The sequence below is a fragment of the Lepisosteus oculatus genome, chromosome 27 (genome assembly GCF_040954835.1).
Source record: "Lepisosteus oculatus isolate fLepOcu1 chromosome 27, fLepOcu1.hap2, whole genome shotgun sequence".
In the NCBI taxonomy this organism is placed as follows: domain Eukaryota; kingdom Metazoa; phylum Chordata; class Actinopteri; order Semionotiformes; family Lepisosteidae; genus Lepisosteus; species Lepisosteus oculatus.
The window spans coordinates 5,953,236-5,981,049 of NC_090722.1; the positions used below are offsets into that span (position 1 = coordinate 5,953,236).

Genomic DNA, 27,814 nt, shown 5'->3' on the forward strand with positions numbered 1-27,814 from the left:
GTCGCCCGTAGCAACGGGACCTGTTGTCGTCGGTGCGTGCTCGAGAAGAAACATGGCGGAACAGAGCGGAATGGAGCGACTCGATATCGGCGCCCTGAGCCCGGAACAGCAGGAGAAGCTTCGGCAGTTTAAGGTAAAGCTAAAAGCAAAATAAACTTGCTGAAGTAAATGTTTACACGAAGCATGTAAAGTTAGATGTTATGAATATAACTTGGTTGCAGCCGAGCTATAAAACAGGTTTTTATCCAATAAAAAAACACTGCTTTGATTGACTGGAAGGATGACAAACCATGAGCACAGGGGCAGGTTACTTCTGTAACTAGAAGGGCTAAAGGAGAGTACGTATTAGACAAACAACAGTAGATAGAAAATTCTGAAATTTGGAAGTTTTTCTTCTCTCTAGATCAAAACGAGAATCGAAAACGAGAAGTATTTACGATCACATCCAGAGGTGGATCTCTTGTTGAGCGATTTCTTAAGGTTAGAAACGACACAGATTTGCACAATTTTAACAACTTTAATGGCGCGAGTACTATATACAGTATATATATAATTCTGTTCCCCCCCTTTTCTCTCAGAGAAGTGTTCTTAAAGAGACCTGAGGACATCCGAGAGTTTGCAGCAGGTAAATTAACACATGGAATATTACAATATTCATACAATACACAATACAATACAATATACAATAGGAATATTACAACTCTCTCTGTAAATGGGTTTCACGGAAATCTGACCTACAGTGTACAAATTAACAGGGCTGTTTTCATCAATTCGACCTGATTAACCATGTGCAAAAGTTTGTGGTGAGACAGCAACTTTATGATTCAGGTTTAGCATCAGATATTGAAAAAATAAAAAAGTGCAGCTAATTGGTGATCAGTTTTCCACATAGTTCATATATATATCTACATGTTAACTCATCTAGTTGTAAAGAAACAAGTAAAGGTTTATTCCAGGCTGAAGAGAGAAGAAAAGAAACACAACTTTTTGGCTGTGGAGCCTTCTTCAGGTGTGGCATGGAATAAACCTCAACTTGTTCCTTGGCAGCCGACACACATTGACGCAGCTCCCTACTTGAACTAATTTAGTTGTTTTTGAAAAAAATGACAATTATTGGAATTAAAAAATAGGAAACTCAGCTTTAGAAGTCAAATAAAGCCTTATTTCTCTTTGCAGATCATTTCACAGACTCTGGCCTGCCTGAAAGAATCCAGCTGAGGCTGGAGAGTTGCTCGGAGTAGCAGGAGCAGGAATCGGGAATTTGTTTTCTATTAAATAGCGTTTAGACAGTCACACACAGCTTGTTAGTGGTTGTTTCTCAGTTGCAGTCCTTGGATTGGCCATGTGGCCGGTGATCGGTGGTGATTTTAAGGAACTCTCGAGAGTTATGAAAACAGCCAAGTTCTTCTTCACCTATGCTGCTCTAGTCGCCCTCCGTGATGTCACTTCCTGAAAGCGTGACTCCTCTGTCATGTGACTTCCTGCAAAACTACAACTACCACAGTCCCTGCCTTTCTGCAGCCCTCCTCCACCTGTGCCACTTCCCCCCTGTTAACTCCCCTCTCTCCAAGGGCCTCGTGATTTCCTCATCCTCTGTCAAGTCTTGGCCAAGCGGGTTGAGACAGTGTGCCTTACTTCTTATGCCTGTAAACACTCCTAAACGCGTTTTTATTGGGTGTTGTCGTTCCTCCCAAAGTGTATTCAGTGCTAGTTCCTGACTTTCCTGGGACAAAACAGTCGTTAGCTTTGGGATAGATTTATTGGGTCTGATTTATTCAGGTTTTATAGTTAAATTTTAATAACATGGCCAATGTGCTTTGATAAGGACTGGTCTCCTTTCCAGGCCTTCAATACTGCTACAGGCTCTGGTTTGCCGAGATCCTCCTCTCCAGTAGTGGATGGGTGGTGTTAATGACAAAAGAAATAAAGGTTTCCAAAAACTATGTTCTGTGTTGTTTATAGACTTCTGCTTGTTGTGGTCATTTTGTGAGGTGGTAATTCCCCCAGAGGGTTTGCGTGGTTGTAGATAAAATGTTGTTTCTTTTCATTTCTTAAAGTGTTTTATGAGCTCCTTCTCCATCCATTTAAGTTCATGTGTGATATTGTAAAAGTAGGACAAGTCCCGCTATTTAAACACTCAATTTTTGGAGTACACTCCCGTCTAAAAATGGATGAATAGAAATACCTCTCAATCCTGGGTCCAGCTACTGCAGGAAGCTTGTGCTGCTTTTTGATCAGAGCCCTGTATTAAATTAATTGATCTTAGCCTAGATTTCTACAGCGGGGTCCCCACCCTGTACCCCAACCTGGTGTTCCAAGGAAAACCAGGGAGCTGCTGTGAGTGGACCAGTAGGTGGAGCTCTTTAATCAAAGTGACCAGAATTTCACATCTTATTTCACACCTGAGACGTCACACTGGGGACGCGACCCAGGTTTTAGGGGCCAGAATTTAGACCCACGGTTTTTGGGTCACTGCGGTCCAGAAAGAACTTTTCTCCCGGTGTTCCCAGCCAAGAGACGATGAGCAGCAGGTTCAGACATGAAGTGAAGTTCTGTCCAAGGCCTTACGTGGTTAAAAGAAAATGCAGGGGAGGCAGGGCTCTCGCCAGTGACCAGAGAACTGCTCCTCTGACCTGAAGCAATGTGGAGGCTTGTGGGAGTAATTTAACAGTATAACTCCTTTCTGAGTTGCTTCCCCTAATTGCTGTCATTAGTTAATTGGCATTAATGAGCGGACCGAGGGCCTGGACTGGCACGCCAGCACTTGCTGTGTTGCGGTCTCCTGGGATCGCGCTAATGGAGTCCTGGAGGGCCGTGCTTGATTTCGTTTCTAGGTAAGTGGCAGGCGGGGTTATTTCAGTACCTTGTGCTTGGAAACGGCAAGCAGTTGCCAGGCCATCTCCTCCTCCTCCTCCCCCTCTTCCTCCTGTGTTTGTGCCTCTTCATCTCTCTCCTACCTCGGCGGTGCAGATCTGCGCTCCTGGGCGCCGCGGATACTGTCTGGGGGTGGGGTGTAGTCCCAGCTCTGCTCTTAATGACCGAGCTGAGCTGATCGTCGGCTCGCCAGGAAAAGCTGGAGTGTTCTTCAAGCGTGTCCAGCTCTTTGTCCAGCTTCGAGGAGTCCTGGACTGGACGAGCTGGTGGATCCCGACCCTACAGGCTGGGGTCTGTGCCCCTCTCTCGCACATCATGTGTCTCTACAAGCCAACGGGTCAGATGTGTTAGTTAGCAGATCTAGTGTCTTCAAAATAAGCCACTAGCCACAGGTTCTCTTAGGCTGCAGGCAGAGAGGTTGAGCAAATATCGGCCAGTCAGGGTGAAATTTATGGCTCCCCATTGAGACCTGGTTTCATGCTGTGAAAGAAGATAAAGCAGTCTTATTGTGTGGATTATTAGCGGTTTGTTCATGTTGTGTTTTTACCAATTAATTGTATTTCCATAAGTAACCCCCCCATCTATGCCGGCATAGTGGAACCAGGAAATTACTGCCTTAATTTGAATAAGTTCTATCTGTAAACCCTTTCACCGATCAATAAAAGGATTCTAAAGGAATAAGCCATTGCCAGTTGCACCACATGGCTGTACCTAATGAGGCAGCCAGGGTTACTTCATTGACTGACACGTTAGATCGCTTCGAAACGCAGTTCCAGTTTTGCCTGGCTGGCCAGGTCTCGTCTTTGGATTGATGCTGTAGTTCTGGGCTTCCTTGTGAAGATGACCTTTGCTGACCAGCTGCTGGACTTGACTGGTTGACCGTCAGTGTTGGAGTTCTTCTGACCTTTGGGAAAGCTGGTGTCTGGGAGTGCCAGGGTGCTGGGGCTGAGGGAAGATCGCTGGTGTCTCCCTGCTTGGATTAAAACCTCTTTCCAAGCCACACTGAACTGCGCTGTGACCTCCTGTACCCCAACACCCTCACACGCCCCCCCCCAGAATCGCTGATCTAGAACGGGGGACCTGCCGCACCCCCCCGGCAACTAGGAAGACCCCTTTGAGGGGGTTCTGACACCCTGTGATCCCGCCGGCGCTCCAGAGCCGGCTCCAGTTGATCCGTAGAAAGTGCGGGAATCTGTGAGGCTGGGGGATGTGGGAATGGCAGGCGAACAGAGGTCCCCACTTTGAGGCTGTTGAATACATGAGAATGTGGGTTAATGCAAGTGGCATTCTACCATATCCTAAACATATAGCTTGTCTCTGGTTTCTGTGTCCTGTTTGTCTCTCTGAACCTCCTGTCTCTCTGATCAGTGTGTCTTGTCTCTCTGAACTCTGAACTGCCTCTGTGATCAGTGTGTGCTGTCTCTCTGTCCTGTCTCTGTGATCAGTGTGTCCTGTCTCTCTCAACTCTGAACTGCCTCTGTGATCAGTGTGTCCTGTCTCTCTGTCCTGTCTCGTGATCAGTGTGTCCTGTCTCTCTGTCCTGTCTCTGTGATCAGTGTGTCCTGTCTCTCTCAACTCTGAACTGTCTCTGTGGTCAGTGTGTCCTGTCACTGTGGTCAGTGTGTCCTGTCTCTCTGAACTCTGTCCTGTCTCTGTGATCAGTGTGTCCTGTCTCTCTGAACTCTGTCCTGTCTCTGTGATCAGTGTGTCCTGTCTCTCTGTCCTGTCTCTGTGATCAGTGTGTCCTGTCTCTGTGATCAGTGTGTCCTGTCTCTCTGAACTCTGAACTGTCTCTGTGATTAGTGTGTCCTGTCTCTCTGAACTCTGAACTGTCTCTGTGATCAGTGTGTCCTGTCTCTCTGTCCTGTCACTGTGGTCAGTGTGTACTGTCTTCCGCTCTGATCCATGTGTCCTGTCTGTCTCTGCCCTGTGCTGTTCGCTTGTGTGCCCAAAGTGAACTCCAGGACTGTTTGTTACCACTCAGTTCACCTTGTACCAGTTTGAGAAATGTCAACAAGTCTGCAGGGAAATCACCACACAAGAGCACAGTGCAGTACAAACAAGCCAGGAATCCCCTGTGAACAGGCACACAGACTCGTACCTACAGCAACTACTGCACAGCAGCAACACACAGCTGGTGTACTGTACAGCCTGGAACAGCACAAACACACAGCTACTGTACTGTACAGCCTGGAACAGCACAAACACACAGCTACTGTCCAATACAGCCTGGAGCAATAGCAACACACAGCTACTGTACAACACAGCTTGAAACAACAACACATAGCTCTGTGCAAAACAACCTAGTGCAGTGTGAACACAAACTTATTGTACAAAACAGTCTGTAACAACGTTAACACAAAACTACTGTATAACACAGTCTGGAACAACATCAACACAAAACTACTGTACAACACAGTCTGAAACAACATCAGCACAAAGCTGCTGTACAACACAGTCTGAAACAACATTAGCACAAAGCTACTGTACAACACTTTGTGGAAAGAAAGCCTGGGAAAGTGCAAAGCTGGTACAATGAGCATCTTTAGAAAGGCTGCTGTTTGCTCTGGGTGTTGGCTGGACAATAGGAGAGGGCACAGGGATTATTGAGAAACAGAGGGGCACAGTGGCCATTGTGTAGCTGGGGGTTCTGCCCAGGGCCAGAGAAAGAGGCCTCAGGAAGTTCCTTACGCACAGAGACTTTCCCACAGCACCTATTCAGTCCTTGTGCAAGAATCCAGCTGCACTGAAAGGCCCCGGACACTGGGATCACCAGAACCAGGCCCGGGAACTTCCAGTGGACACTGGGATCACCAGAACCAAGCCCAGGAACTTCCAGTGGACACTGGGATCACCAGAACCAAGCCCGGGAACTTCCAGTGGACACTGGGATCACCAGAACCATGCCCAGGAATCCCCAAGCTGACACCTGGTCAGAATCCAGGACAGGAGAAGAGAGGAAGGAGAGAGAGAGAGAGGACAGGAGAAGAAATGAGAGACAGAGGACAGGAGATAAGAGAGATGAGACAGAGGTCAGGAGAAGAGAGGGACGAGGGAGAGAAAGAGAGATCAGAAAGGAAGAGGGTGAGGGAGAGCTGTGTCTTTGTCTGCTGTCTTGCCCTGTTTACCTGCGGTGAGGCTCCAGCCCTCCCCCTACACACCTGTGCACAGGTAACACCTCCCAAAGCTCAGGTGGGAGAGAGACAGTGACACACAGCACTGTCTTCACTCAGCACAGAGCACCACGGCACAGCAAGAGAACCTCCAGGACAGCGACATTCAGGACACTCATACTGCAACTACTGTACACGCAGAATCAACTTCACCGGTGAGTGAGTCTGTCTGTCTGTCTGTCTGTCTGTCTGTCTGTCTGTCTGTCTGTCTGTCTGTCTGTCTGTCTGTCTGTCTGTCTGTCTGTCTGTCTGTCTGTCTGTCTGTCTGTGTATTGTACACGCAGATTCAACTGGATCGGTGTGTGACAGAGTCAGTCTGTCTGTGTGTGTGTTTGTGTGTACAGTAAGTATACAGTATCAGCTGTCCCTGATATAAATGAGTGCTATATATATATATTCAGCGTATAGTTGAATATATTCACCATTGCTACTGATTAAGAGATTAAGTGTATACTGTACTCTGATACTTGTTAAAGGTATACTGTACTCTGGTACTGGTTAAGAGCAAAGGGAGTATGTGCGTGGGTCTGTGTGTGGCGTGTGTATGTTGGGCTTGTGATGTTTTTGTTCTGGGCTGCGTGGTGTGTGTGTTGGGATTGTGTTGTCGATGTGCTGGGCTGTGTGGTGTGTTCATGTGGCGTGTGTGTGTTGGGGTTGTGTTGTCGATGTGCTGGGCTGTGTGGTGTGTGTGTTTGGGTTGTGTTGTCGATGTGCTGGGCTGTGTGGTGTGTGTGTGTTGGGGTTGCGTTGTTCTGAGCTGCGTGGTGTGTGTGTGTTGGGGTTGTGTTGCTGTTGTTCTGGGCTGGGCTGTGTGGTGTGTGTGTGTTGGGGTTGTGTTGTTGGATTTTTCCAGAAGTCACTGTCTGCTGTGTGCCTCTCACTGCTGCTCCAAACAGCTTCACACTCCCCTGTGGAGGAAGTGGGATTTCTAGGAAATTAATGACATATTTCCCTGGAGGATTAACTAGTTAAACACAGCAGAAGCCCTTTCTGTTCATTTTAATCTAAAAAAGCAAACTTTTTAGATTTTTCATGTAAAAGATGGCTGGTTTCTCCCTCAATTTCTCCTCCTCTTCCTCACTACCTGGCTCTTTCCCCATAGCAACAAGCTCCCTGGCAACAGCAGAATACAACACAGGGTTCTTCAACAGGATCAGGTGGGGGCAAACTCCCCCTGAGAGCCAACCAGTCCCAACTAACAGCACAACTGCAGTAAAATCACAGTACAGTGCAGTAAAGCCCAGTGAGATCATGGTAAAAGCACAGTACAGTGCAGTAAAGCCCAGTGAGATCAGGGTAAAAGCTCAGGACAGTGCAGTAAAGCCCAGTGAGATCAGAGTAAAAGCACAGTACAGTGCAGTAAAGCCCAGTGAGATCAGGGTAAAAGCACAGTACAGTGCAGTAAAGCCCAGTGAGATCAGGGTAAAAGCTCAGGACAGTGCAGTAAAGCCCAGTGAGATCAGAGTAAAAGCTCAGGACAGTGCAGTAAAGCCCAGTGAGATCAGGGTAAGTACAGTGCAGTAAAGCCCAGTGAGATCAGGGTAAAAGCATGGTACAGTGCAGCAAAGGCCAGGGACGTCATACACCTGCCTGGGTCAGAAACAGTCCATGCCAGGTTAGCACACAGCTGGGCTAACAGCCACAGACAGGGTGATGTGCAGATCCTCAGTCCGAGACAGAACAACAGTGTCTGCATTGTGGACTCAAACCCGAGATCGGTGTCAGTCCAGAGCCCGGATCCCCACCCTCTGCTGCCACTTGAAGGAGAGGCTAGTACAAGCCTAATTTCTTCTACTGATGCACAGAAAAAGTCGATCAGCAACTAATAGGTGAGCCATTCAAGAGTCCCAGTGTAACCTAAATATGCTTTTACATTTCCAGCCGAGGTGTCCTACAGTGACACAGGGAGAGTGCAAAGGAGTCAGCCATGTCTGTGAGGACGCTTGGACTGCTCTTCGTCCTGCTGTCTATTCACAAGGCCACAGGTCAGTCCCACTGTAGCTGGACTGTGTGTCCATCTGTCTGGTCTCTTAGTACCTTTGGACAACTGACAGACCATTTCTCTGTCTGTGGGTCCATGTGTCTGTGTCTCTGTCTGTGGGTCCATGTGTCTGGGGGTCTGGGGGTCTCTGTCTGTCTGTGGGCCCGTGTGTCTGTGTGTCACTGTCTGTGGGCCCGTGTGTCTGTGTGTCTCTGTCTGTGGGCCCATGTGTCTGTGTGTCTCTGTCTGTGGGTCCATGTGTCTGTGTGTCAGTGTGTGTATCAGTCTGTGTCTTAGCGTGTATGTCAGTGTGTGTCAGTCAGTCATCCAGCAGGGTCACAGTGACTCTGCCTGGATGGGGGCTCTCCTGCAGGAAAGCCGGACAGGATGATGCTGGAGATGCCGGAGTACAAGGTCCAGGGAATGGCACAGGGAGAGGCTGCAGACAGGATGATGCAGAACTTCAACACCACGATGGAGGGACTTTCTTCTTCACTGCTCCACTTCACTGACCAGGCCTACAGCCTGGTGAGGCATCCCGTGCTAAAGATACACCCAAACATAGACATACACAAACATGCACAAACTGCACTACATCCTGCCCTAGAACAGAAGGACAGGCAGGGCACCTAGGTTAGGATGCTGTTTATAGATTAGAGCTCTGCTTTCAACACAGTTGTTCCTGCCAAGCTGGTCCCAAAACTCAGGACTCTGGGCTTGTGCAACTCGATCTGCAACTGGATCCTGGATTTCCTGATGGGCAGAACTCAGGTGGAGGCAGTGATCCTCCACTCTGGAGCTCCTCAGGGCTGCTATCTCAGTCCTGGGCTGTACTCCTTGCTCACCTACGACTGTACAGCCACTTATAGCACCAACCACATCATTAGGTTTGCAGGCGACACCACTATTATTGGGCTGATCAACGACAACAACAACGATGAGTCCGCAGACAGAAGTGAGGTGGCGCACCTTACAAGACGGTGCCTTGACAACAGTCCGGCCCTGAGTGTCAACAAGACAGAAGAACTCATTGTGGACTTCAGGAGACCCAGGGGGAGTCACGCCCCAACCCGCATCCAGGGCCCAGCAGTGGAAACTGTCAGCTGCTTCAGGTTCCTCAGCCTGCAGATCTCCACCAGCTTGGCTTGGCCTCACTGCACTGCAGCCAGGCTGAAAAAGGCACGACAACCCCTGCACTTTCTGCAGCACTGCAGACAGTGTCCTCACTAGTGGCATCACTGTGAGGAACAGCAGTACTACCATGCATGACAGAACCGCACTACAAGGGGTTGTGGCAACAACACAGAGGATTATAGGATGCGATGAACCGTCAATCGGTGAGATCCACATCATCTGCTGCCGCAATTAATGGCGAGCAGTACCACACTGGTAAAGCAAAGAGCACCAGACTCAAGAACAGCTTCTACCCCACTGCAGTGTGCATCCTCAACAGCTGACTGCAGGGCCTAAAGACACTTCTGCACTTTTTGGATGGTCTACCATGTCTTTATTATTTTTTAGGTCTCACTATTACATATTTATTTTTCCACAACATGTTTGTTGTTCCTGCTGTCTACATTGTGTGCTGGTGTCTGTTGTACTGCCTATGTCCCGGGAGATCAGCGCGATTAAGAATTCCAGTGCACGTATACATACAGTATGGCAAGAAACGTCTCTACCAGCAAAAGCTAATAAAATAAAATACCTCAATAAATACCTCTAATATTGAGTGTTACACTCAATAATTAGACAAGTCGTTTCACCAAAATTCAAAGAGGTTATGCATGATATCAGTGTAATTAAACATTTAATATTACTGGTAAGTACAACAGCACAATGGTATGTCTGTAGCTCCTGTTACAGATGAATTAACAAGTATGCCTCTAACTGTCCTTTCCTCTGTCCTGACAGATGACCAACTGCACTGGGAAAGGTAAGATCTACTGACCAGTTCAGTCATCTCATGCACTCACCTACTTTAGTCTAGAAAGACATCAGGATCACCTCAGCTCACCTCAAGCATTGCATGATCTTACTGTCTCTCTTTCTTGTGTCTCCTGTCTCATTGCAGGGCAGGGAGTGCCAATGGTGCAATCGCTGAACATGTGAGTGTGTCTTGAACCAGTGATCTCTGGACTGTAGGATGACCCGGCCCAGACTGGACCAGCGATCTCTGGACTGTAGGGTTACAGTGTGACCCGGCCCAGACTGGACCAGCGATCTCTGGACTGTAGGGTTACAGTGTGACCCGGTCCAGACTGGACCAGTGATCTCTGGACTGTAGGGTTACAGTGTGACCCAGACTGGACCAGCGATCTCTGGACTGTAGGGTTACAGTGTGACCCAGACTGGACCAGCGATCTCTGGACTGTAGGGTTACAGTGTGACCCGGTCCAGACTGGACCAGTGATCTCTGGACTGTAGGGTTACAGTGTGACCCGGTCCAGACTGGACCAGTGATCTCTGGACTGTAGGGTTACAGTGTGACCCAGACTGGACCAGCGATCTCTGGACTGTAGGGTTACAGTGTGACCCGGCCCAGACTGGACCAGTGATCTCTGGACCGTAGGGTTACAGTGTGACCCAGACTGGACCGGTGATCTCTGGACTGTAGGGTTACAGTGTGACCCAGACTGGACCAGCGATCTCTGGACTGTAGGGTTACAGTGTGACCCAGACTGGACCAGTGATCTCTGGACTGTAGGGTTACAGTGTGACCCAGACTGGACCAGTGATCCCTGGACTGTAGGGTTACAGTGTGACCCAGACTGGACCAGTGATCTCTGGACTGTAGGGTTACAGTGTGACCCTCCCCAGACTGGACCGGTGATCTCTGGACAGTGTCATGCCCCACACTCTCCCTCGCAAATGGCATTGCATTCCCAAACCCACTGTTTCACAATCTCACTCCTAATTGAACCCATCACATTCCCAGATTCCACAAATTCTCACTCCCAAACCAATTTTCCAACCACATCCCTTTCCTTTCAGTATTTAAACTTCCCTCACACACCAACCCTTGCTCACTATTGAGAAGCCTCCAGTAGAACTCTCTTGTGTGCGTTTCCAAACCTTTTGACTGATCTCCTGGTACCTAACTTTGCTCTTGCCTTTTGACCAGGCCTTGTCATTTTTGGATTTCCCTCGTTACCGGACTCTTTGCCTCCCTTTTTGACCAAGCCCCTGGATTACGTCTTTTGGTTTGTCCCTGTGCTACTCCACACCCTGCGAGATTCACAGTTACGCATAAGGATCCTCCTGTTCTACCAATTGGTTTCCTGACAGACTGTAGGGCTAATTTTTGTTTTTTCTCTCAGGACTGTCCTGGGAGTAAATGATACCACCAACCCGATGTCCCACTTCCTGAATCTCCTCCAGATCCTGTCTCCTGGCAAGACACCAGTCCTCTCTTATAAGGACAACTCCACCGGGACACCCCTTCTTCTCATGAGCATGCATTGGGTAGAGACGTGTTACCTACACACATACATGAAGCTCACATGTACACACACTGGTATTAGAAGAACAACTGTTCTGCATCCATCAGCCACAGGCAGGGGCTGAGCCCGGCCAGGGCTGTTTCAGAAGCCTGCTCTCACACACCGCCCCAGGGGCTGTCATCGCTGACCGACCAGGACCCCAGGGGTGCTCATCTTGGGACTAGAGGCACACACAGAGAGCCCAGCTCAACCCTTAATTGGCTTAATAATTGGCGCCAGCAGCCATATCACCCTGCAACTCACAACTGGCAGCCCACTGAAGCTCAGCAGGTGTGAGCCTGGTCAGTACCTGGATGGGAGACCTCCTGGGAAAAACTAAGGTTGCTGCTGGAAGAGGTGTTAGTGGGGCCAGCAGGGGGCGCTCACCCTGCGGTCCATGTGGGTCCTAATGCCCCAGTATAGTGATGGGGACACTATACTGTAAACAGGCGCCGTCCTTCGGATGAGACGTAAAACCGAGGTCCTGACTCTCTGTGGTCATTAAAAATCCCAGGGCGTTTCTCAAAAAGAGTAGGGGTGTAACCCCGGCGTCCTGGCCAAATTCCCCATTGGCCCTTACCAATCATGACCTCCTAATAATCCCCATCTATGAATTGGCTTCATTACTCTGCTCTCCTCCCCACTGATAGCTGGTGTGTGGTGAGTGTTCTGGCGCACTATGGCTGCCATCGCATCATCCAGGTGGGGCTGTACATTGGTGGTGGTGGAGGGGATCCCCATTACCTGTAAAGCGCTTTGAGTCGAGTGTCCAGAAAAGCGCTATATAAGTGTAAGCAATTATTATTATTATTATTATTATTATTATTATTATTATTATTATTATTAATAATAATAATAATAATAATAACTCAGACAAGTTCATATTCGTCCAATTTTATTACTACTGACGGTCTCTAGCTGTTAAACGTGTTGGAGATCACTTCTTAACTACTGCATTTTATAAGTGACATACAATACCACATTTTGAGGAAAAAAAAAACTTTGAAAAGGTTCCAATCAAGCAACTTGGTATTTTATTTAAGGCTTCCATCAATCAATCAATCAGTCAATCAGTCAACCAATCAACAAATCAATCAAACTTCCTTGTACTTACAGAGTGTTTTTCTGGACACCCCACTCAAAGCGCTTTACAGGTAATGGGGATCCCCTCCCCCACCAGTGTGCAGCCCCCACCTGGGTGATGATGCTTAAATGAGTAATTAATCTGGGCAGGGATGAATATTAGCAGGTGTGTAGGATTCTAGGAACCCCTGTCCTCCAGGATAGTGTCCTGGGTCACCACACTGGAGCACTGGACTGGAGGTTCTGGTTCAGCTTTTCCTGGTGTTGTGTTGACCAGCTCCTTCCTCCCGATTTTCTCTTGCTCTGAAATCTGTGTTTAATTTCTGTGTTTGCATCTGCAGAACGTGACCCAGGCGTTGATGAACTGCAGCGACATTTTCCACTTCCTGTCCATGATGAGGAACGTCACGGTTAGTGCGCCCCCTGCTGGAGCCCTGCCAGATGTCTGAGGTGCTGTGTGTGTCTAGAAGGCTGTCAGAGTGATTGATTACCTCCCGCCTCCCCCTCACAGGGCGAGCTGGAGTGCTTCCTGCGGGCGTTCATCGCCCCCGTGTCGTGGGACATGCTGGCGGGGAATGGGAGCGGGCTGTCCCCCGACCAGTTCCGACTGCTCCTGTGGGGCTCCCAGCCCCTGCTCCTGGGGCCACGGGCCAACCTCAGCCTCCCCAGCCAGCTGCCCAGGCAGCACCTGGAGCTGATGTGAGTCCGGATCCAGATGTGTCACTTGGTGACCTCGCTGTGTGTGTGTGAGACAAGCTCTCTGTCTTTGTGTCTTTGTGTCTTTGTGTCTTTGTGTCTGAGGGTGTCTGTGGGTGTGTGTGTGTGTCTGTGGGTGTGTGTGTGTGTGACCTCGCTGTCTGTGAGCTCTCTGTGAGTGTGATGAGCTGTCTGTCTTTCTGTCTGTCTGTTTGTGTCGAGCTGTCTCTCTCTGTCTGTGTGTTTCTGTGTGCGATGAGCTGTCATATCAGTTCAATTCAAGAAGCTTTATTGGCATGAACAATTGCTAAATCAGTCTGTCTGTGTGATCAGCTGTCTGTCTCTCTATGTGTGTGTGAGACGAGCTGTGTGTGTGTGTGATGAGCGGTCTGTGTGTGTGTGTCTCTCTCTGTCTCTCTGTGTGACGAGCTGTGTGTTCTCTGTCTGTGTGTACGCAGGATGGGAATGTTCCACGACGTGTTTGAGTCACTCTCTCCTGACATGCGGAACGACGTTCTCAAGTGGATCAGACCACGTCTCGTCCAGAGCTTCTTCAACTGCTCCCTGGACAGTCCCAGATCCACACCCAAGCTGGGCACAGGTGGGCTTCTGAAGGGGCTCTGTGGATGGTGTGGATATGACACTGGCTGACACAACACTTTGAATGTATACGCACCAGTTCAGAACTAGCCTAGAATGACTAGTTTGGATTCCAAGCAAAAGGTCCAAGTTCCAGGAGCAAGTTTCTGTTTCTGGGACTGTCTGGTTTCATACAGATAAGTACTGTATATAATATTTAGCAGCTGTATCTTCCTGCAGCTCCCAGCTGGCAGCCCACTGGAGCTCGGCAGGTGTGAGCTGGTCAGTACCTGGATAGGAGACTCCTGGGAAAAACTAAGGTTACTGCTGGAAGAGGCGTTAGTGGGACCAGTAGGGGGCACTCACCCTGTGGTTTGTGTGAGTCCCAATGCCCCAGTACAGTGAGGGGGACACTATACTCTAAAAAGGTGCCATCATTTGGACATAAAACCAAGGTCCTGACTCACTGTGTTCATTAAAAATCCCAGTAGCGTTGTTAATCCTGGTGTCCTGGCCTTTACCAGTCATGGCCTCCTAATAATCCCCCTCTCTGAACTGGCTTCATCACTCTGCTCTCCTCCCCACTGAGAGCTGGTGTGTGGGGAGAGGACTGGTGCACTTTGGCTTTAGTGCTTTGAGTGGAGTGTCCAGAAAAGCACTAGATAAGTGTGTAAATTATCCTTATGAGCCCAGTTTCTGTACTGTATGAGGACCAGTTAGCTTCACAGGGGGTTCATGGTGGAACTGCTGGATGCCATCGCCATGCTCACCCATGATTCCTGATTGCTCCCACAGCACTGAGCGCCCATCTTTCTCTCCCTCTCCTCCCCCCAGAGATGTGCTCCCCGAAACTAAACTGGCTCTCCTCCAGCGTCATGGCGGTGCTGGGGCGCTTCCTGACCCTCCTGCCGCCCTCCGAGCTCAGCGGGGTGGACACGCATCAGGTACCTGTGGAACTGACCGCTGGATGGGTCAGGAGAGGGCTCTGTCTCTGATTCTGTCAGTGCTCCTGTCTGTCTCTCTGTCCCTCCAAAATTTACATTCAAATTAAAAGCACTTTATCGATTTGCATGAGGAATTACAGGTGTGCCAAAGCAGTAAGAATTAAAGGAATATTTCCAACAAGAAGCTATTAGAAGCTATTATTTGAGGCTGGGACAGGAGATCACACACTGTATTATTATTATTGAGAGACAGGCTCACTGTCTGTTCCTCAGGTTGTGACAGGAGATCACACACTGTATTATTATTATTGAGAGACAGGCTCACTGTCTGTTCCTCAGGCTGGGACAGGAGATCACACACTGTATTATTATTATTGAGAGACAGGCTCACTGTTCCTCAGGCTGGGACAGGAGATCTCACACTGTATTATTATTATTGAGAGACAGGCTCACTGTCTGTTCCTCAGGCTGGGACAGGAGATCACACACTGTATTATTATTATTGAGAGACAGGCTCACTGTCTGTTTCTCAGGCTGGGACAGGAGATTACACACTGTATTATTATTACTGAGAGACAGGCTCACTGTCTGTTCCTCAGGCTGGGACAGGAGATCACACACTGTATTATTATTATTGAGAGACAGGCTCACTGTCTGTTCCTCAGGCTGGGACAGGAGATCACACACTGTATTATTATTATTGAGAGACAGGCTCACTGTCTGTTCCTCAGGCTGGGACAGGAGATCACACACTGGGCTGCAGTAGGCAGTGCTGATTGTGCCAGGTGTGGGAATTCTGGGATTAGATGTATTTCCTGATGCATCATTAAAAATAATCTGGGATTAGACAGATATTCTTCCCCAAAATAACACATCTCTGTCTCTGCTTCTCTCCGTCGGCAGTGGGACCTCTCTCTGTCTGTCCCTCTCTCTGCCTTGCAGATTTTCGAGCGCAGACGACAGCTTAATTGGCGTGAAGATTAATTGTACCGTTGCCAATGCAGGACCAGTAACTGTCCTCTCTCTCTCAGTTCTGCCAGTTCTTCCAGAGCCCCAAGTTCCCAGACTCCTTCACCGGTACCGGACCCCTGAACCCTGAGGTGGGCCGCAGACTGCTGGACCAGCTGCGATCCCACTGCCTTAACACCAGCCAGGACTCGGACGACCTGACCAGGTGGGTGTGCTCGGGCGTGGTTGATAACCCACAGTGTGGCCCTAGTGCTGGGCCAGTGTCCCGTCTTCACAAGTTGGAAAACTGAAGCAAAAGCATCAGACTGTGAGGCATTTTGTAGTTTATTATAAAACCTTTGAATTTGACATTTATCTTCCCCTCTCTCTCCTCTGACTCCTTCCCTCTGTCTCTCTATACCTCCCTCTCTCTCCTCTTTCCCTCTCTCCTCTCCTCCCTGCCTCTCCCTCTCCCTCACCAGGCTGGGCTCTCTGACCTGTTTCTATGATGATCTTCAGCCCCCCAGTGACTCTCTCAGCCAGAAGATTCTGTCTCACCTCCAAGTCTGTAACAACTCGAGAATTGACAAGGTCCGTATCCCCGCCCTGCGCTCCTACTGCTGTGATAATCCCTCCCTCCTGAGAGACCTCTCCGTGTTTCTGCCCTTGCAGGTCAAGCAGCTTCTGGTGAAGAAGGTGTTGGGCTCTGGGCCTGTGACCCAGCAGGTCCTGCAGTCTCTGGGCTCAGTGGCGTCCTCTCTCTCCGTGTCCCAGCTGTCCAACCTGAATCTGTCCAGCATCAGGGACAGCCTTTCCTCCCTAAGGGCTGTGCGCTGGAACCCTGCGCAGGCCAAGGCCCTGGCTAATAAGCTGATGCAGGACGTTAAGGTCAGTGTTTCACAGTGCCCTTCCCTCTCTCTCACCCCTCTCTCTCACACTGTATCACCCCAGTCTCTCTCTCACCCCTCTGTCACACTGTATCACCCCAGTCTCTCTCTCACCCCAATCTCTCTCACACTGTATCACCCCAGTCTCTCTCTCACCCCTCTGTCACACTGTATCACCCCAATCTCTCTCTCACACTGTATCCCCCCAATCTCTCTCTCACCCCTCTCTCTCACACTGTATCCCCCCAATCTCTCTCTCTCACCCCTCTCGCTCTCTCAGGAGTTAACCCCCTCAGTGCTCCAGTCCATGGGCTCAGTGATTCGGGGGCTGGGCTCTAAACTGTTGCGGTCAGTCAAGGGAGGCGATGAACTTCTGCGCACAGGGCAGCTGGACAGTCTGTCCCGGGACATGTCCACTCTGCAGAGGGCTGCTTTCCTGGAAGGGGTAAGTCGTGACCCTCTCCTGTACAAGCGCCCCAGCCACACCCAGCTGAAATCGTCCCCTGACCTGCGGTGAGACAGCAGTCAGAACTAAACTAACCTTAACTGTCTCCCTGCCTCTTCCTGCCCGCTCCTCTTTCTCTCTGCCAACTCTTGGCCCTCGTCTTTCCCACTCTGCCTCTCCCTCGCTTTCCTGCTCTCCCTCTCTCTCTCCCTTCTCTTGTCCTCTCTCCCTCACCCTTCTCCTCTCTACCACTCTGTTGCTCTCCCCCTCTCCCTCTCAGCTGTTCAGTAACGTCAGCAAGGCGCTGCTGGTCCGCACCCTGTCCGGCCCCCTGATTTCCAGCCTATCCCTGGATGTACTCCAGCAGGCCAACCTCAGCTCTGTGGATGACCTGCAGGGAAAGCCCTGGACCAGGGCTCAGGTACAGCTATACTGCACTGTCACTGGTAGTCCAAACCCAACAAGAATTTCCCCCCTTATATAAAAGAGCGTTTTCCTCCCTAAAGCAATAGCCACATTAGGGTCATCCTGGAAAAGCCCTGCCTGCAGTTCAGTAGCAGAGCTTCTCTCTGAACTGCTGCACTTCAAGCAACAGAGGCTCAACCTACTCTGATAATCCCACTCCTGACACCTGATGTCTTTTTTGTATTCCATCCGTCCAATTCCTAACCTCTTTATCCTATTCAGGGTCACAGGGGAGCTGGAGCCTATCCCAGCAAGCAACGGGTGCAAGGCAGGCTACCCCAGGATGGGACGTCAGTCCATTGCAGGGCAGGCAGACATACACTCACTCACACCAGGGCCGATTTTCTCAGAAGCCAATGAATCTACCAACATGTCTTTAGACTGTGGGAGGAAACCGGGGAACCTGGAGGAATCCCATGTGAACACAAGGAGAACATACAAACTCCACACATAGGAACTGTATTCAGATAAAAGGGTGGCAGAATTAGTTTGGCTCAGACTGAGTGTGTGGTGAACCAGAGGGTGAAAACAGGTCAATCATAAGAGTAACCTTGTGTGTGTTTAATTTTGCAGTCTGCCCTGCTGGTGAGAAACATTTTGGGATCGAAGCTTAATCTCCAGGACATCAAGTATGAGGATCTTAATTTTTATCTGTCATTGTAGCTTTGACCCCTAATTTACCATGATGGTACTGTTGATGATAATTTTGGTGATTGTGATAGTGTTGGTGGTGAAACTGCTAATAGTGATGATGACTCTGATGCTGGTGATTCTGATGATGATCATGCTGGCGATGATGATGGTGTTGGTGATGATACTGTTAATCATGATAATTATGATGATAATGTTGATATCAATGATAGTGATGATGGTGATACTGTTGATGATTGTGACACTTATGGCGACAGTGATGATGGTGATGATAATGTTGGTGATAGTGATGATGATGATGATGATACTGGTGATGAAGGTGACACTGGTGGCCACAGTGATGATGATGATGATACTGTTCTGCTGATGTTCTCTGCAGAAAGCTGGGCCAGGCCGTGCAAGGCGTGACCTGCACGACGATTGACAGCGTGGGCAACAGCAGTGTGCAGGAGACCACTAACACACTGGTGCAGAGCGAGGCCTGGCTCTCCAAGTCACAGGTACACGCAGGGACATCAGGGGAGCCCCAGTCACTCTTGTTCGCACAGGGGTGTCTGCAGGAGCAAATCCGCCTGATTCAGGGAATTAAAAGTTAGAACTCACCTGCACCTGTGTGCAGAAGTTCAGGTGCGTGTGCATGCGTGTGAGTGTGCGTGCGTGCAGAACCTTCACAGGTCACCAGTGTCACCATGTGTGATGTGTGTCTCCCCCCCACCAGGTGAGCTGTATTGCGAAGAAGCTGTTCTCCTACCTGGGTAATCTCCGACAGAACTACTTCTCCAACATTTCTGACTCTGAGCTCCGAGCCATTCCAGCTCTGATCCTTCTGCACCTGCCGTGAGTCAAGGAGGAGGGCAAGAGCATAGTGGGACAGCCTAGGGCACACATTAGTGAGATACACTGACACAATAGAATAAACGGGAATAGAAAGGGATGTATTGGATTGTGCTGGAACACACTAAATTCACTGGCATATAAAGGAATGCATTGGTACGTCCCGGAATACCCTGAGATAATATGCAGATCACAGAAATCCGTTGTAACAAATAGGAGAGAGCTGGGACACACTGGGATAAACGGGGAGACATTGGATAACACTGGGAATGAACAGAGACACCATAATGATTAGGGACATAGCTGGATAGACAGGGACAAACAGGGATACAATAGGACACACTGGGATACACAGAGACCAGAACACATTGGGACACACTGAAAAATACTAACAGGTTTAGAATGCACACTGGGATAATGATATTGGAGTAATTAGGGATAAATGAGTGACAGGGACACATGGGGTAAGTGAATACACTGGGATGACCCAGGATGACCAGGCACACTGAGGGGTGATGGAGGATGTGTACACAGAGGTACAGAGGGAACAGGCAAGGAGAGATCGCAACAGAGCACCTCGGAGATCATTGCCATTACACTTACAGTACTTCCTTCCCCTCTCCATCTCCCCCTCCCGGTCCCTCTCCCTCTCTCCCCCTAGTCCGGAGAAGCTGGCCGGCCTCCCGCCGGCAGTGTGCTCCCAGTTCCTGGAGAAGGTGGCACAGATCAACCTGACTGCCATTCCGCACAGCTCCCTCACGCGCCCGGCCCTGAGAGATCGCGCCCTGGCCTGCCTGGTGAGCGCTCGTTAACCCACTAACTTCATGTCAGGGCGGCTGGGACACGCTCCGTTATACAGATCCTGAGCTCTTCTCTTCAACCCGCAGGAAATGAAATGATCTCGCTCATCTTTCCAGTAACTAATCAACCAGTGAGAAACAATTTTTTCCATTCAAGTGATTTTGCACATTGAATGATGTAATATGAACCTGATAAAGCCTTACTGCCAATACCAAAAAAATAAGACGACGGCTCTCTCTCTCTCCCTGTCCCCCTTTCAGGGCAAAAATGTGACGTCGCTGACCGGGCAGGATGTCTTGAAACTCGGGCCCCTCCTGTGTGAACTGGGGCCCCAGAACCTCTCTCTCCTGTCCCAGGAGGCCCTCAACGCCAGCCTCTCCACCCTGGCACAGTGCCGACAGCTCAACGCCAGCCGGAGAGAGGCGCTCTTCGGCCGGATACAGAGCATCTATGGGTGAGGAGCAGGGAGAGAGAGGGGTGGGCACTGGGGCGCCAGCTAGGCCTTCTCCAGGGACACACTGGGAGACACAGAAACACACTGGGAGACACTGGGAGACACTGGGAAATGCTGGATTACAGTGAGAGACACAGAGACACACACTGGGATAAACATGAATGTGCTGGGATCCACAAGGTCACACCAGCATTCTGGGATACACTCGGACACGCCGATGAAAGCCAGGAACAGGAGTAAAAGCCTCGGAATAAAATGGGGGCCGAGGCTGGGGTTTAGGAGTTTTCTGTTGGTGGTCGAACCGCAAGCTGCCATGCCAGCCCCTAGCTGTGCTTCTGCCCAGAGGATTTTCCCACTTGGAATCCTTTTCTTCCAGGGATCCTTCCACCTGGACCTCAAGCATGATGGCAGCACTGGGACCCTTCCTGCTGCTGAACGACACTGCCCTTCGCTCACTGCCCAGCAAGGTATCCGCCCTGCTCCTGCTCCCACCACACTGCAGCAGAAAGAGCTCTCTGGTCCTGCTCTGCTCTGGTGCTCTCAGTCAGACTCTCTGGTCCTGCTCTGCTCTGGTGCTCTCAGTCAGAAAGAGCTCTCTGGTCCTGCTCTGCTGCTCTCAGTCAGAAAGAGCTCTCTGGTCCTGCTCTGCTCTGGTGCTCTCAGTCAGAAAGAGCTCTCTGGTCCTGCTCTGCTCTGGTGCTCTCAGTCAGACTCTCTGGTCCTGCTCTGCTCTGCTGCTCTCAGTCAGAAAGAGCTCTCTGGTCCTGCTCTGCTCTGGTGCTCTCAGTCAGAAAGAGCTCTCTGGTCCTGCTCTGCTCTGGTGCTCTCAGTCAGAAAGAGCTCTCTGGTCCTGCTCTGCTCTGGTGCTCTCAGTCAGAAAGAGCTCTCTGGTCCTGCTATGCTCTGGTGCTCTCAGTCAGACTCTCTGGTTCTGCTCTGCTCTGCTGCTCTCAGTCAGAAAGAGCTCTCTGGTCCTGCTCTGCTCTGCTGCTCTCAGTCAGAAAGAGCTCTCTGGTCCTGCTCTGCTCTGGTGCTCTCAGTCAGACTCTCTGGTCCTGCTCTGCTCTGGTGCGCTCAGTCAGAAAGAGCTCTCTGGTCCTGCTCTGCTCTGGTGCTCTCAGTCAGACTCTCTGGTCCTGCTCTGCTCTGCTGCTCTCAGTCAGAAAGAGCTCTCTGGTCCTGCTCTGCTCTGCTGCTCTCAGTCAGAAAGAGCTCTCTGGTCCTGCTCTGCTCTGCTGCTCTCAGTCAGAAAGAGCTCTCTGGTCCTGCTCTGCTCTGCTGCTCTCAGTCAGAAAGAGCTCTCTGGTCCTGCTCTGCTCTGCTGCTCTCAGTCAGAAAGAGCTCCCTGGTTCTGCTCTGGTCTGCTCTGCTCTGCTCTGCTCTGCTCTGCTCTGCTCTGGTGCTCTCAGTCAGAAAGAGCTCTCTGGTCCTGCTCTGCTCTGCTGCTCTCAGTCAGAAAGAGCTCTCTGGTCCTGCTCTGCTCTGCTGCTCTCAGTCAGAAAGAGCTCTCTGGTCCTGCTCTGCTCTGCTCTGCTGCTCTCAGTCAGAAAGAGCTCTCTGGTTCTGCTCTGGTCTGCTCTGCTCTGCTCTGCTCTGCTGCTCTCAGTCAGAAAGAGCTCTCTGGTCCTGCTCTGCTCTGCTGCTCTCAGTAAGAAAGAGCTCTCTGGTCCTGCTCTGCTCTGGTGCTCTCAGTCAGAAAGAGCTCTCTGGTCCTGCTCTGCTCTGCTGCTCTCAGTCAGAAAGAGCTCTCTGGTCCTGCTCTGCTCTGCTGCTCTCAGTCAGAAAGAGCTCTCTGGTCCTGCTCTGCTCTGCTGCTCTCAGTCAGACTCTGTGTTTTGGCTCTTACCTGTGACAGACCTGGCTGAAAACTACCCTGCTGGACCTCCTAGACACCCTGCCTGCTCCCCCATCAGGGCCGACAGCAACAGAATACAGCAGCCAGCTGAACTTGACAGCACTGCGCTGGAAGCTGTACTCTCTCATCACAGCGCCCCCTGGCAGTATGCGCAAGAGACGCGCAGGTGAGCAATGGGGTTTGGAGGAGGGGAGAGCTGAGGAATGGGGTGTTTAAATCTCACTTTTGGAAACAGGGATTTATGTGTCTTTAGTTATAATACAGTATATATGTATGATAAATACGCCCTCTTGTACTCTTTCCTGTCTTCCTCTCTCCTCTCCCACATCCCTTTCTCTGTCTTCTTGTCTCTCCCTGTCTGTCTCCCAGTCTCCAGCACTCCCACGCTGCAGCAGATCCTGGAGTTGGGCAACAGCAATGTCTTCTGGACCCCAGAGCAGCTGGCCTCCATGACCCCTGAGACCTTCAAGGACAGCCTGTCCACTCTGGGGACGGTCAAGGGGTTCAGCGTGGAGCAGCTGGCCGCACTGCGCAACAAGTCTGTCCAGGTACTGATCGCTGCTCCGTTCCTCACCTAATGAGGAATAAGTGTTGCATCAGCAATGTCCAGCTGTCCAGTTTTTCCCCTTGCCCCGTTTGCCTCCTTGGATCTGCTGTGGGTCTCTTCACAGTTCCGTTTCCTGGATCTGAAGGAAAAATTTCATTCATTCAAGTGGCACAGGGAAGAGTCTGGACAGCCAAATGAGATTCCTCAGATCTTGCCTGTATCCTTCCCCTGTCCTTGTGTCCTGACCCTCCCTATCCGTCTGTCCAGGCCTGGGGAGTCCCCTCCTCCCTGACCGCAGAGCATCTCCTCCAGCTGGGCTGCTTGGCTCAGGGCTTCTCCCCCTCCGAGCTGCGCTCCCTCAACCTGTCGGTGGACACTGTGGAGACGCTGTCCACCTGCAACTGGACACAGGCTCAGGTCAGTGGCTCTGCTCTGTAGACGCACATCAGGGGACATTCTGGGTTCCCTGTGCACCTGCAACTGGACACAGGCTCAGGTCAGTGGCTCTGCTCTGTAGACACACATCAGGGGACATTCTGGGTTCCCTGTCCACCTGTCTCTGGACACAGGCTCAGGTCAGTGGCTCTGCTCTGTAGACACACATCAGGGGACATTCTGGGTTCCCTGTCCACCTGTCTCTGGACACAGGCTCAGGTCAGTGGCTCTGCTCTGTAGACACACATCAGGGGACATTCTGGGTTCCCTGTCCACCTGCAACTGGACACAGCCTCAGGTCAGTGGCTCAGCTCAGTAGACCCACATCAGCGGGTTGTCAGTACTGTATGGGCAGTAGCTCAGGAAGCAGGTTGCCCTCTAGCCTGAACCTCACCTGCCACTGTTGCTCCCACAGAGAGAGGCTGTGCTGCAGGGGTTCCTGGAGCAGACCCACACGAGTGCCGGAGCGCTGGGAGCACTGGAGCTGGTGGGGCTGGGCCAGTTTGTCTGCGGGATGACACCAGAGCAGGTCTCGCAGATCAACACCGCCTCCTACAGGTCAGCTGCTGAAACTGCGACTCTTCTCCTTCTTCCTGCAGTGCAGCACGGGCCCAGGAAAGCCGTAATCCTGGAATGGACTGTAGCAGGCAGATCCCTCTTCTGTGAGGCTGAACCCCCCCACTCCCCAAAAATACTGTCCAAATTTCCCCCTGGCCTTCACCAGTCATGGCCTCCTAATAATCCCCTCTCTGAACTGGCCTCATCACTCTGCTCTCCTCCCCACTGAGAGCTGGTGTGTGGGGAGAGGACTGGAGCATCATCCAGGTGGGGCTGCACACTGGTGGTGGAGGGGATCCCCATTACCTGTAAAGCGCTTTGGGTGGAGTGTCCACAAAAGGCACCCATTATTATTATTATTACTGTGTATTCTAACACATTAGCAACAACAGCGGCACACCCTGTAGTATAGAAGCCAGTATTGCTGAACTAAAGGCTGTGTGAGCTGCAATTGCACACTGCACAGAATCATGTACCAGCAGGCGAAGCGTAAAGACAGTTCCTCACGGTTTTCCGCGCAGGGGAGCGGCCAGAGTGCTGGGCTCCGCAGAGTGTCCGCTGGCCGTGAACGAGAGGCTCAAGGACAAGGCCGTGGCCGTCTACGGGGACGTGAAGACCTGGACAGAAGCTGTGGTCAGCGAAGTCGGGAACGTCATCGGTCAGTCCACCCCCGATGCTCTGTCCTATTGGCCAGCTTGGGTATCAATCAGTCCCTCGCTCTCTCGCCATTGGCCAGGGGGCCTGTCACTCACCCTCCCACGCAGTCGCTCCTTCTGTGTCAATTTATGTCTCCCACCATCTGTCCAGCTCATCTTGATGTCTAGTTTAGTTGATCTCTGTCCATCCAGTTACTCTTTCTCCGTCCAGCTGGTCTGTCCACTGGGGAAACAGCCCACTATCCGTTTCTCTGGCCACTCTCTCTCTTGGTCTGTCTGTCCCGCTGGTCACTCGCTCTGTTTGTCTCTCCACAGCTGGTCTCAGTGCTTGGGAGCTGCAGGTCCTGATCTCCTCCGTCCTCCCCTTCATCTCCGCCTCGGCCATTCCCCTCATCCCGCCGGAGCGCCTGGCAGTGAGTGTCTCTGGGATGCCGTTCAGGGATCACCTGTGTGTGTGTGTCCATATTTCGCCCTGGAGAGCACAGCCAGCGGCTGACCAGTTCACCACAGTCAGCTGCACACTGTGCTGATCGATGGGCTGGTAGACAGACTTCAATTGGGTTCTAATGTCACAGGTCCAATGCACAGGTGTATGAAGACAATAGTCCCTCATGTCCACTCTGCTACATAGTTTCTCTCCATCCAGATCCTGCAACTGGATAATTGCTAATTAGCAGAAGAGATGTAATAGCTCTGTATTTATCCGTTTCCCCTTGTGTGGTTAATTGATCATCAGCAGAAGAGATGTTACAGCTGTGGTGCTGGTCTGTATTTATCCGTTTCCCCTTGTGTGGTTAATTGATCATCAGTGAAAGAGATGTTACAGCTGTAGTGTTGGTCTGGGTTTATCAGTTTCCCCTTGTGTGGTTAATCAATAATCAGCAGAAGAGGTGTTACAGCTATGTGTTACAGTATTTATCAGTTTCCCCTTGTGTGGTCTCTGTGTAGAATCTCTCAGCCACTCAGCTGCAGGCTTTGGGCCCTGACAACGCTGCCATGGTAACGGAGGCTCAGAAGTCAGCCATGAACGACTTGCAGAAAAAGGCGCTTGCGGATGTCTTGGGGGTGCCGTTCACCCCTCGGGCGCAGACCACAACCACTCCTGCAACAGTCGCCCCCCTGCCTCAGAAAGCCGGTGAGTGTGGGGGTGTTGCCAGCTGTCACTGGCCGAACAAAAAAATAAGGTTTATTCCTGATGTTGGAGAAATGGCACACAATCACAAGGTCGTGGAACTTGATCTCTTTAGTTTGCTCAAAGGGGGGCTACAGGGAGATTCCAGACAAACATTAAAATCCTGAGCACTACTGTCACAGCACATAGTACACAGAGGAGGGCTTTTCAACACCCATAACCCAACATGAACCCCAGGACACAAGTGGAAATTGTGATTCTAATCCACACATTTCGGGCTGAGAACAGGAAGAGTGTGTGGAACAAGCTGCCCAGCCCTGTTGTTGAAGCTGAAGTCCTTGGGATCATTCGGTAACCAAACGAGCCGGCTGGGGTGAAAGGAGGGGGCTCCAGAGCACACTGGTCCCGTGGGGAGGACAGCCCCCGCCCTCCTGTGTGTGAGCAGTGCGCAGCGTCACGAGACCCAGGAGGGCCATTTTCCCATGACTCCGCTGCACGGGGCTGCTACAGAATTTAATTCTCAACTACAAATATCTGTCTTTTCATCTTTCAGGAGCCTCCGGACTCCGAATGCTGGGAAGTCTGGTCCTCCTCCAGCCTCTCATGTTGCTGCTAGCACTGGGAGTCTGAGCACCCCAAAACTCTCACTCTTCCTACGCTTCTTCAGCACCCCCAAAACCTATCAAGATCTCTAGTACTGCCCATGCAACCCCACTACATCACCTTCACTTCTCTAAAACGCACCCTAATTCCCACGACACCCTCCAAACCCCATTACACCCCACACGTTCTCTAAAACGCACCCGAATTCCCACGACACCCTCCAAACCCCATTACACCCCACACGTTCTCTAAAACGCACCCTAATTCCCACGACACCCTCCAAACCCCTCTAAAACACCCACTCTACACTCAGTACACCCCAAACCTTTCTTTACACACCATGCACCCCTAAGTAAACCCCACTGCACCCCCGAAGATACCCATTTCATCCCAGATCCACTCGCTAGCGTCCACGTGCATGAGGAGTAAGGAATAGAGAATGGATCGGGGAAGGGGGAATAAGCACCAAGGAATCAGGAAAAGAGACATTGGAATATTCAGGAGCCAGGGAATACCGAAGGTCCTGTGCCCACACCCACAGTCTTGTACAGATACGACAGAAGGGGAGCTGATGGATGGATAGGTCTTCCCTGCTCTTAAAGAGGGGTCACTGCTGAAAGAGGCTGTAGGACAGGGGTGGCAGGTTTGAAGAGACCCAGGGAGACAGGACAGTGCCTTGATGCTACAGGCCATCGGAAACTCGGAACACGGTCCACTGTCGTGTGGGCTGGTGTGATCTGGTCCTGTGGGGGGGGTCAGTGTCCTGGTGCTGACCAAGACACTCCTTCATTATCGCGGCCTCTGTTCCTCTCTCCTTCGACCCCCCTCTGTCTTTCTCCTTCCAAATTGTCTCTCGCGTGACTGAAGGCTGACCCCTCTGTGACCCCCAGCCCTCCATACGACCACACTGAGACCCCTCACCCACTCTGCCCTGCGCGTGTGACAACATCGCCTGCGCTCCGTCACCAGGAAGAATGTTTTTAATTGACTAATTAAGATCTAGATTAGCAGAAGTGGCCCTGGATTGGCAGAGACTCCCGATCTCAGCTCCATAGACCGTGACTGCAGACTTTATCTCCCTCACTATCTCCTTTCTGTCTCTCTCATCCTCACTGTCTTCCTCTTCCTCACTGTTTCTCTCTCTCACTCTCTCTATCTCACTGTCTCTCTCCCTCACTGTCTTTCTCTCACTCTCTCTCCTCCTGTCTCTTCCTCTGTTCTCTACCTCTTTCCTCTCATGATGTCTCTCTCTGTTCTGTACAAGACAAAAGAAAATGATTGTTTTCCTCCTGTTGCTATTTTTCTATATATAGTGTCTCTGTATAACAGCAGAGGGATTTAGGCACTGAAATGACTTAGCAGCTGTTCAGTTCTGTAACAGATCAATTCTGAATAAATAGAGTAACCAAGCAAGGTGATATTGAGTGTTACTGCCTTCTCTCGGGTCCTCTTCGACCATTTCTGCCTGGGTTTCTCATCTTGAAGTTTAATAATAATAATAATAACTTATATAGCGCTTTTCTGGACACTCCACTCAAAGCGCTTTACAGGTAATGGGGATCCCCTCCACCACCACCAATGTGCAGCCCCACCTGGCTGATGCGACGACAGCCATAGTGCACCAGAAGTTTGAGTGTCTTCTCTGACTGAGGGCAACCAGCAACATGTACACTGGGCTCTCCACTCTCCGAAACAGTGTTTTTAACTGGGGGTGGGCTTCTGGGTTCCCCTCTT

General features: G+C 50.7%; 2 protein-coding genes across 2 annotated transcripts; both read left to right on the forward strand.

Annotated features, from left to right (window-relative positions):
- On the forward strand, window positions 1-1,943 carry LOC102691647 (regulatory subunit of type II PKA R-subunit domain containing 1). The gene is made up of 4 exons (XM_006641741.3): window positions 1-133; window positions 404-480; window positions 579-625; window positions 1,177-1,943. The coding sequence occupies exons 1-4, from the start codon at window positions 53-55 to the stop codon at window positions 1,239-1,241; spliced, it is 270 nt and encodes an 89-aa protein (XP_006641804.1). The 5' UTR covers window positions 1-52; the 3' UTR covers window positions 1,242-1,943.
- A 3,893-nt stretch (window positions 1,944-5,836) lies between these two features.
- otoa (otoancorin) lies at window positions 5,837-27,493 on the forward strand. Its single transcript, XM_069184807.1, has 29 exons — window positions 5,837-6,202; window positions 7,929-8,032; window positions 8,402-8,556; window positions 9,940-9,961; window positions 10,100-10,133; window positions 11,346-11,490; window positions 12,932-13,000; window positions 13,102-13,289; window positions 13,745-13,887; window positions 14,700-14,809; window positions 15,841-15,983; window positions 16,240-16,348; window positions 16,430-16,645; window positions 16,925-17,089; window positions 17,370-17,510; window positions 18,128-18,183; window positions 18,585-18,705; window positions 18,924-19,042; window positions 19,701-19,836; window positions 20,101-20,294; window positions 20,671-20,761; window positions 22,150-22,315; window positions 22,519-22,697; window positions 22,964-23,113; window positions 23,547-23,689; window positions 24,211-24,347; window positions 24,661-24,758; window positions 25,294-25,480; window positions 26,031-27,493. Exons 2-29 carry the CDS (start codon window positions 7,975-7,977, stop codon window positions 26,105-26,107), a joined length of 3,552 nt encoding a protein of 1,183 aa, XP_069040908.1. The 5' UTR covers window positions 5,837-6,202; window positions 7,929-7,974; the 3' UTR covers window positions 26,108-27,493.
- The last annotated feature ends 321 nt before the right edge of the window (window positions 27,494-27,814 follow it).

What these genes read in the sequence shown, in the direction of transcription:
- LOC102691647 (XM_006641741.3), top strand. Translation starts at nt 53, where the DNA reads ATGGCGGAACAGAGCGGAATGGAGCGACTCGATATCGGCGCCCTGAGC. An exon ending in AGAAGCTTCGGCAGTTTAAG is followed by an intron (nt 134 to 403) that starts GTAAAGCTAAAA and finishes TCTTCTCTCTAG; the next exon opens with ATCAAAACGAGAATCGAAAA. An exon ending in TTGTTGAGCGATTTCTTAAG is followed by an intron (nt 481 to 578) that starts GTTAGAAACGAC and finishes CTTTTCTCTCAG; the next exon opens with AGAAGTGTTCTTAAAGAGAC.
- otoa (XM_069184807.1), top strand. Translation starts at nt 7,975, where the DNA reads ATGTCTGTGAGGACGCTTGGACTGCTCTTCGTCCTGCTGTCTATTCAC. An exon ending in CTTAATCTCCAGGACATCAA is followed by an intron (nt 18,184 to 18,584) that starts GTATGAGGATCT and finishes TGTTCTCTGCAG; the next exon opens with AAAGCTGGGCCAGGCCGTGC. An exon ending in TATGCGCAAGAGACGCGCAG is followed by an intron (nt 22,316 to 22,518) that starts GTGAGCAATGGG and finishes TCTGTCTCCCAG; the next exon opens with TCTCCAGCACTCCCACGCTG.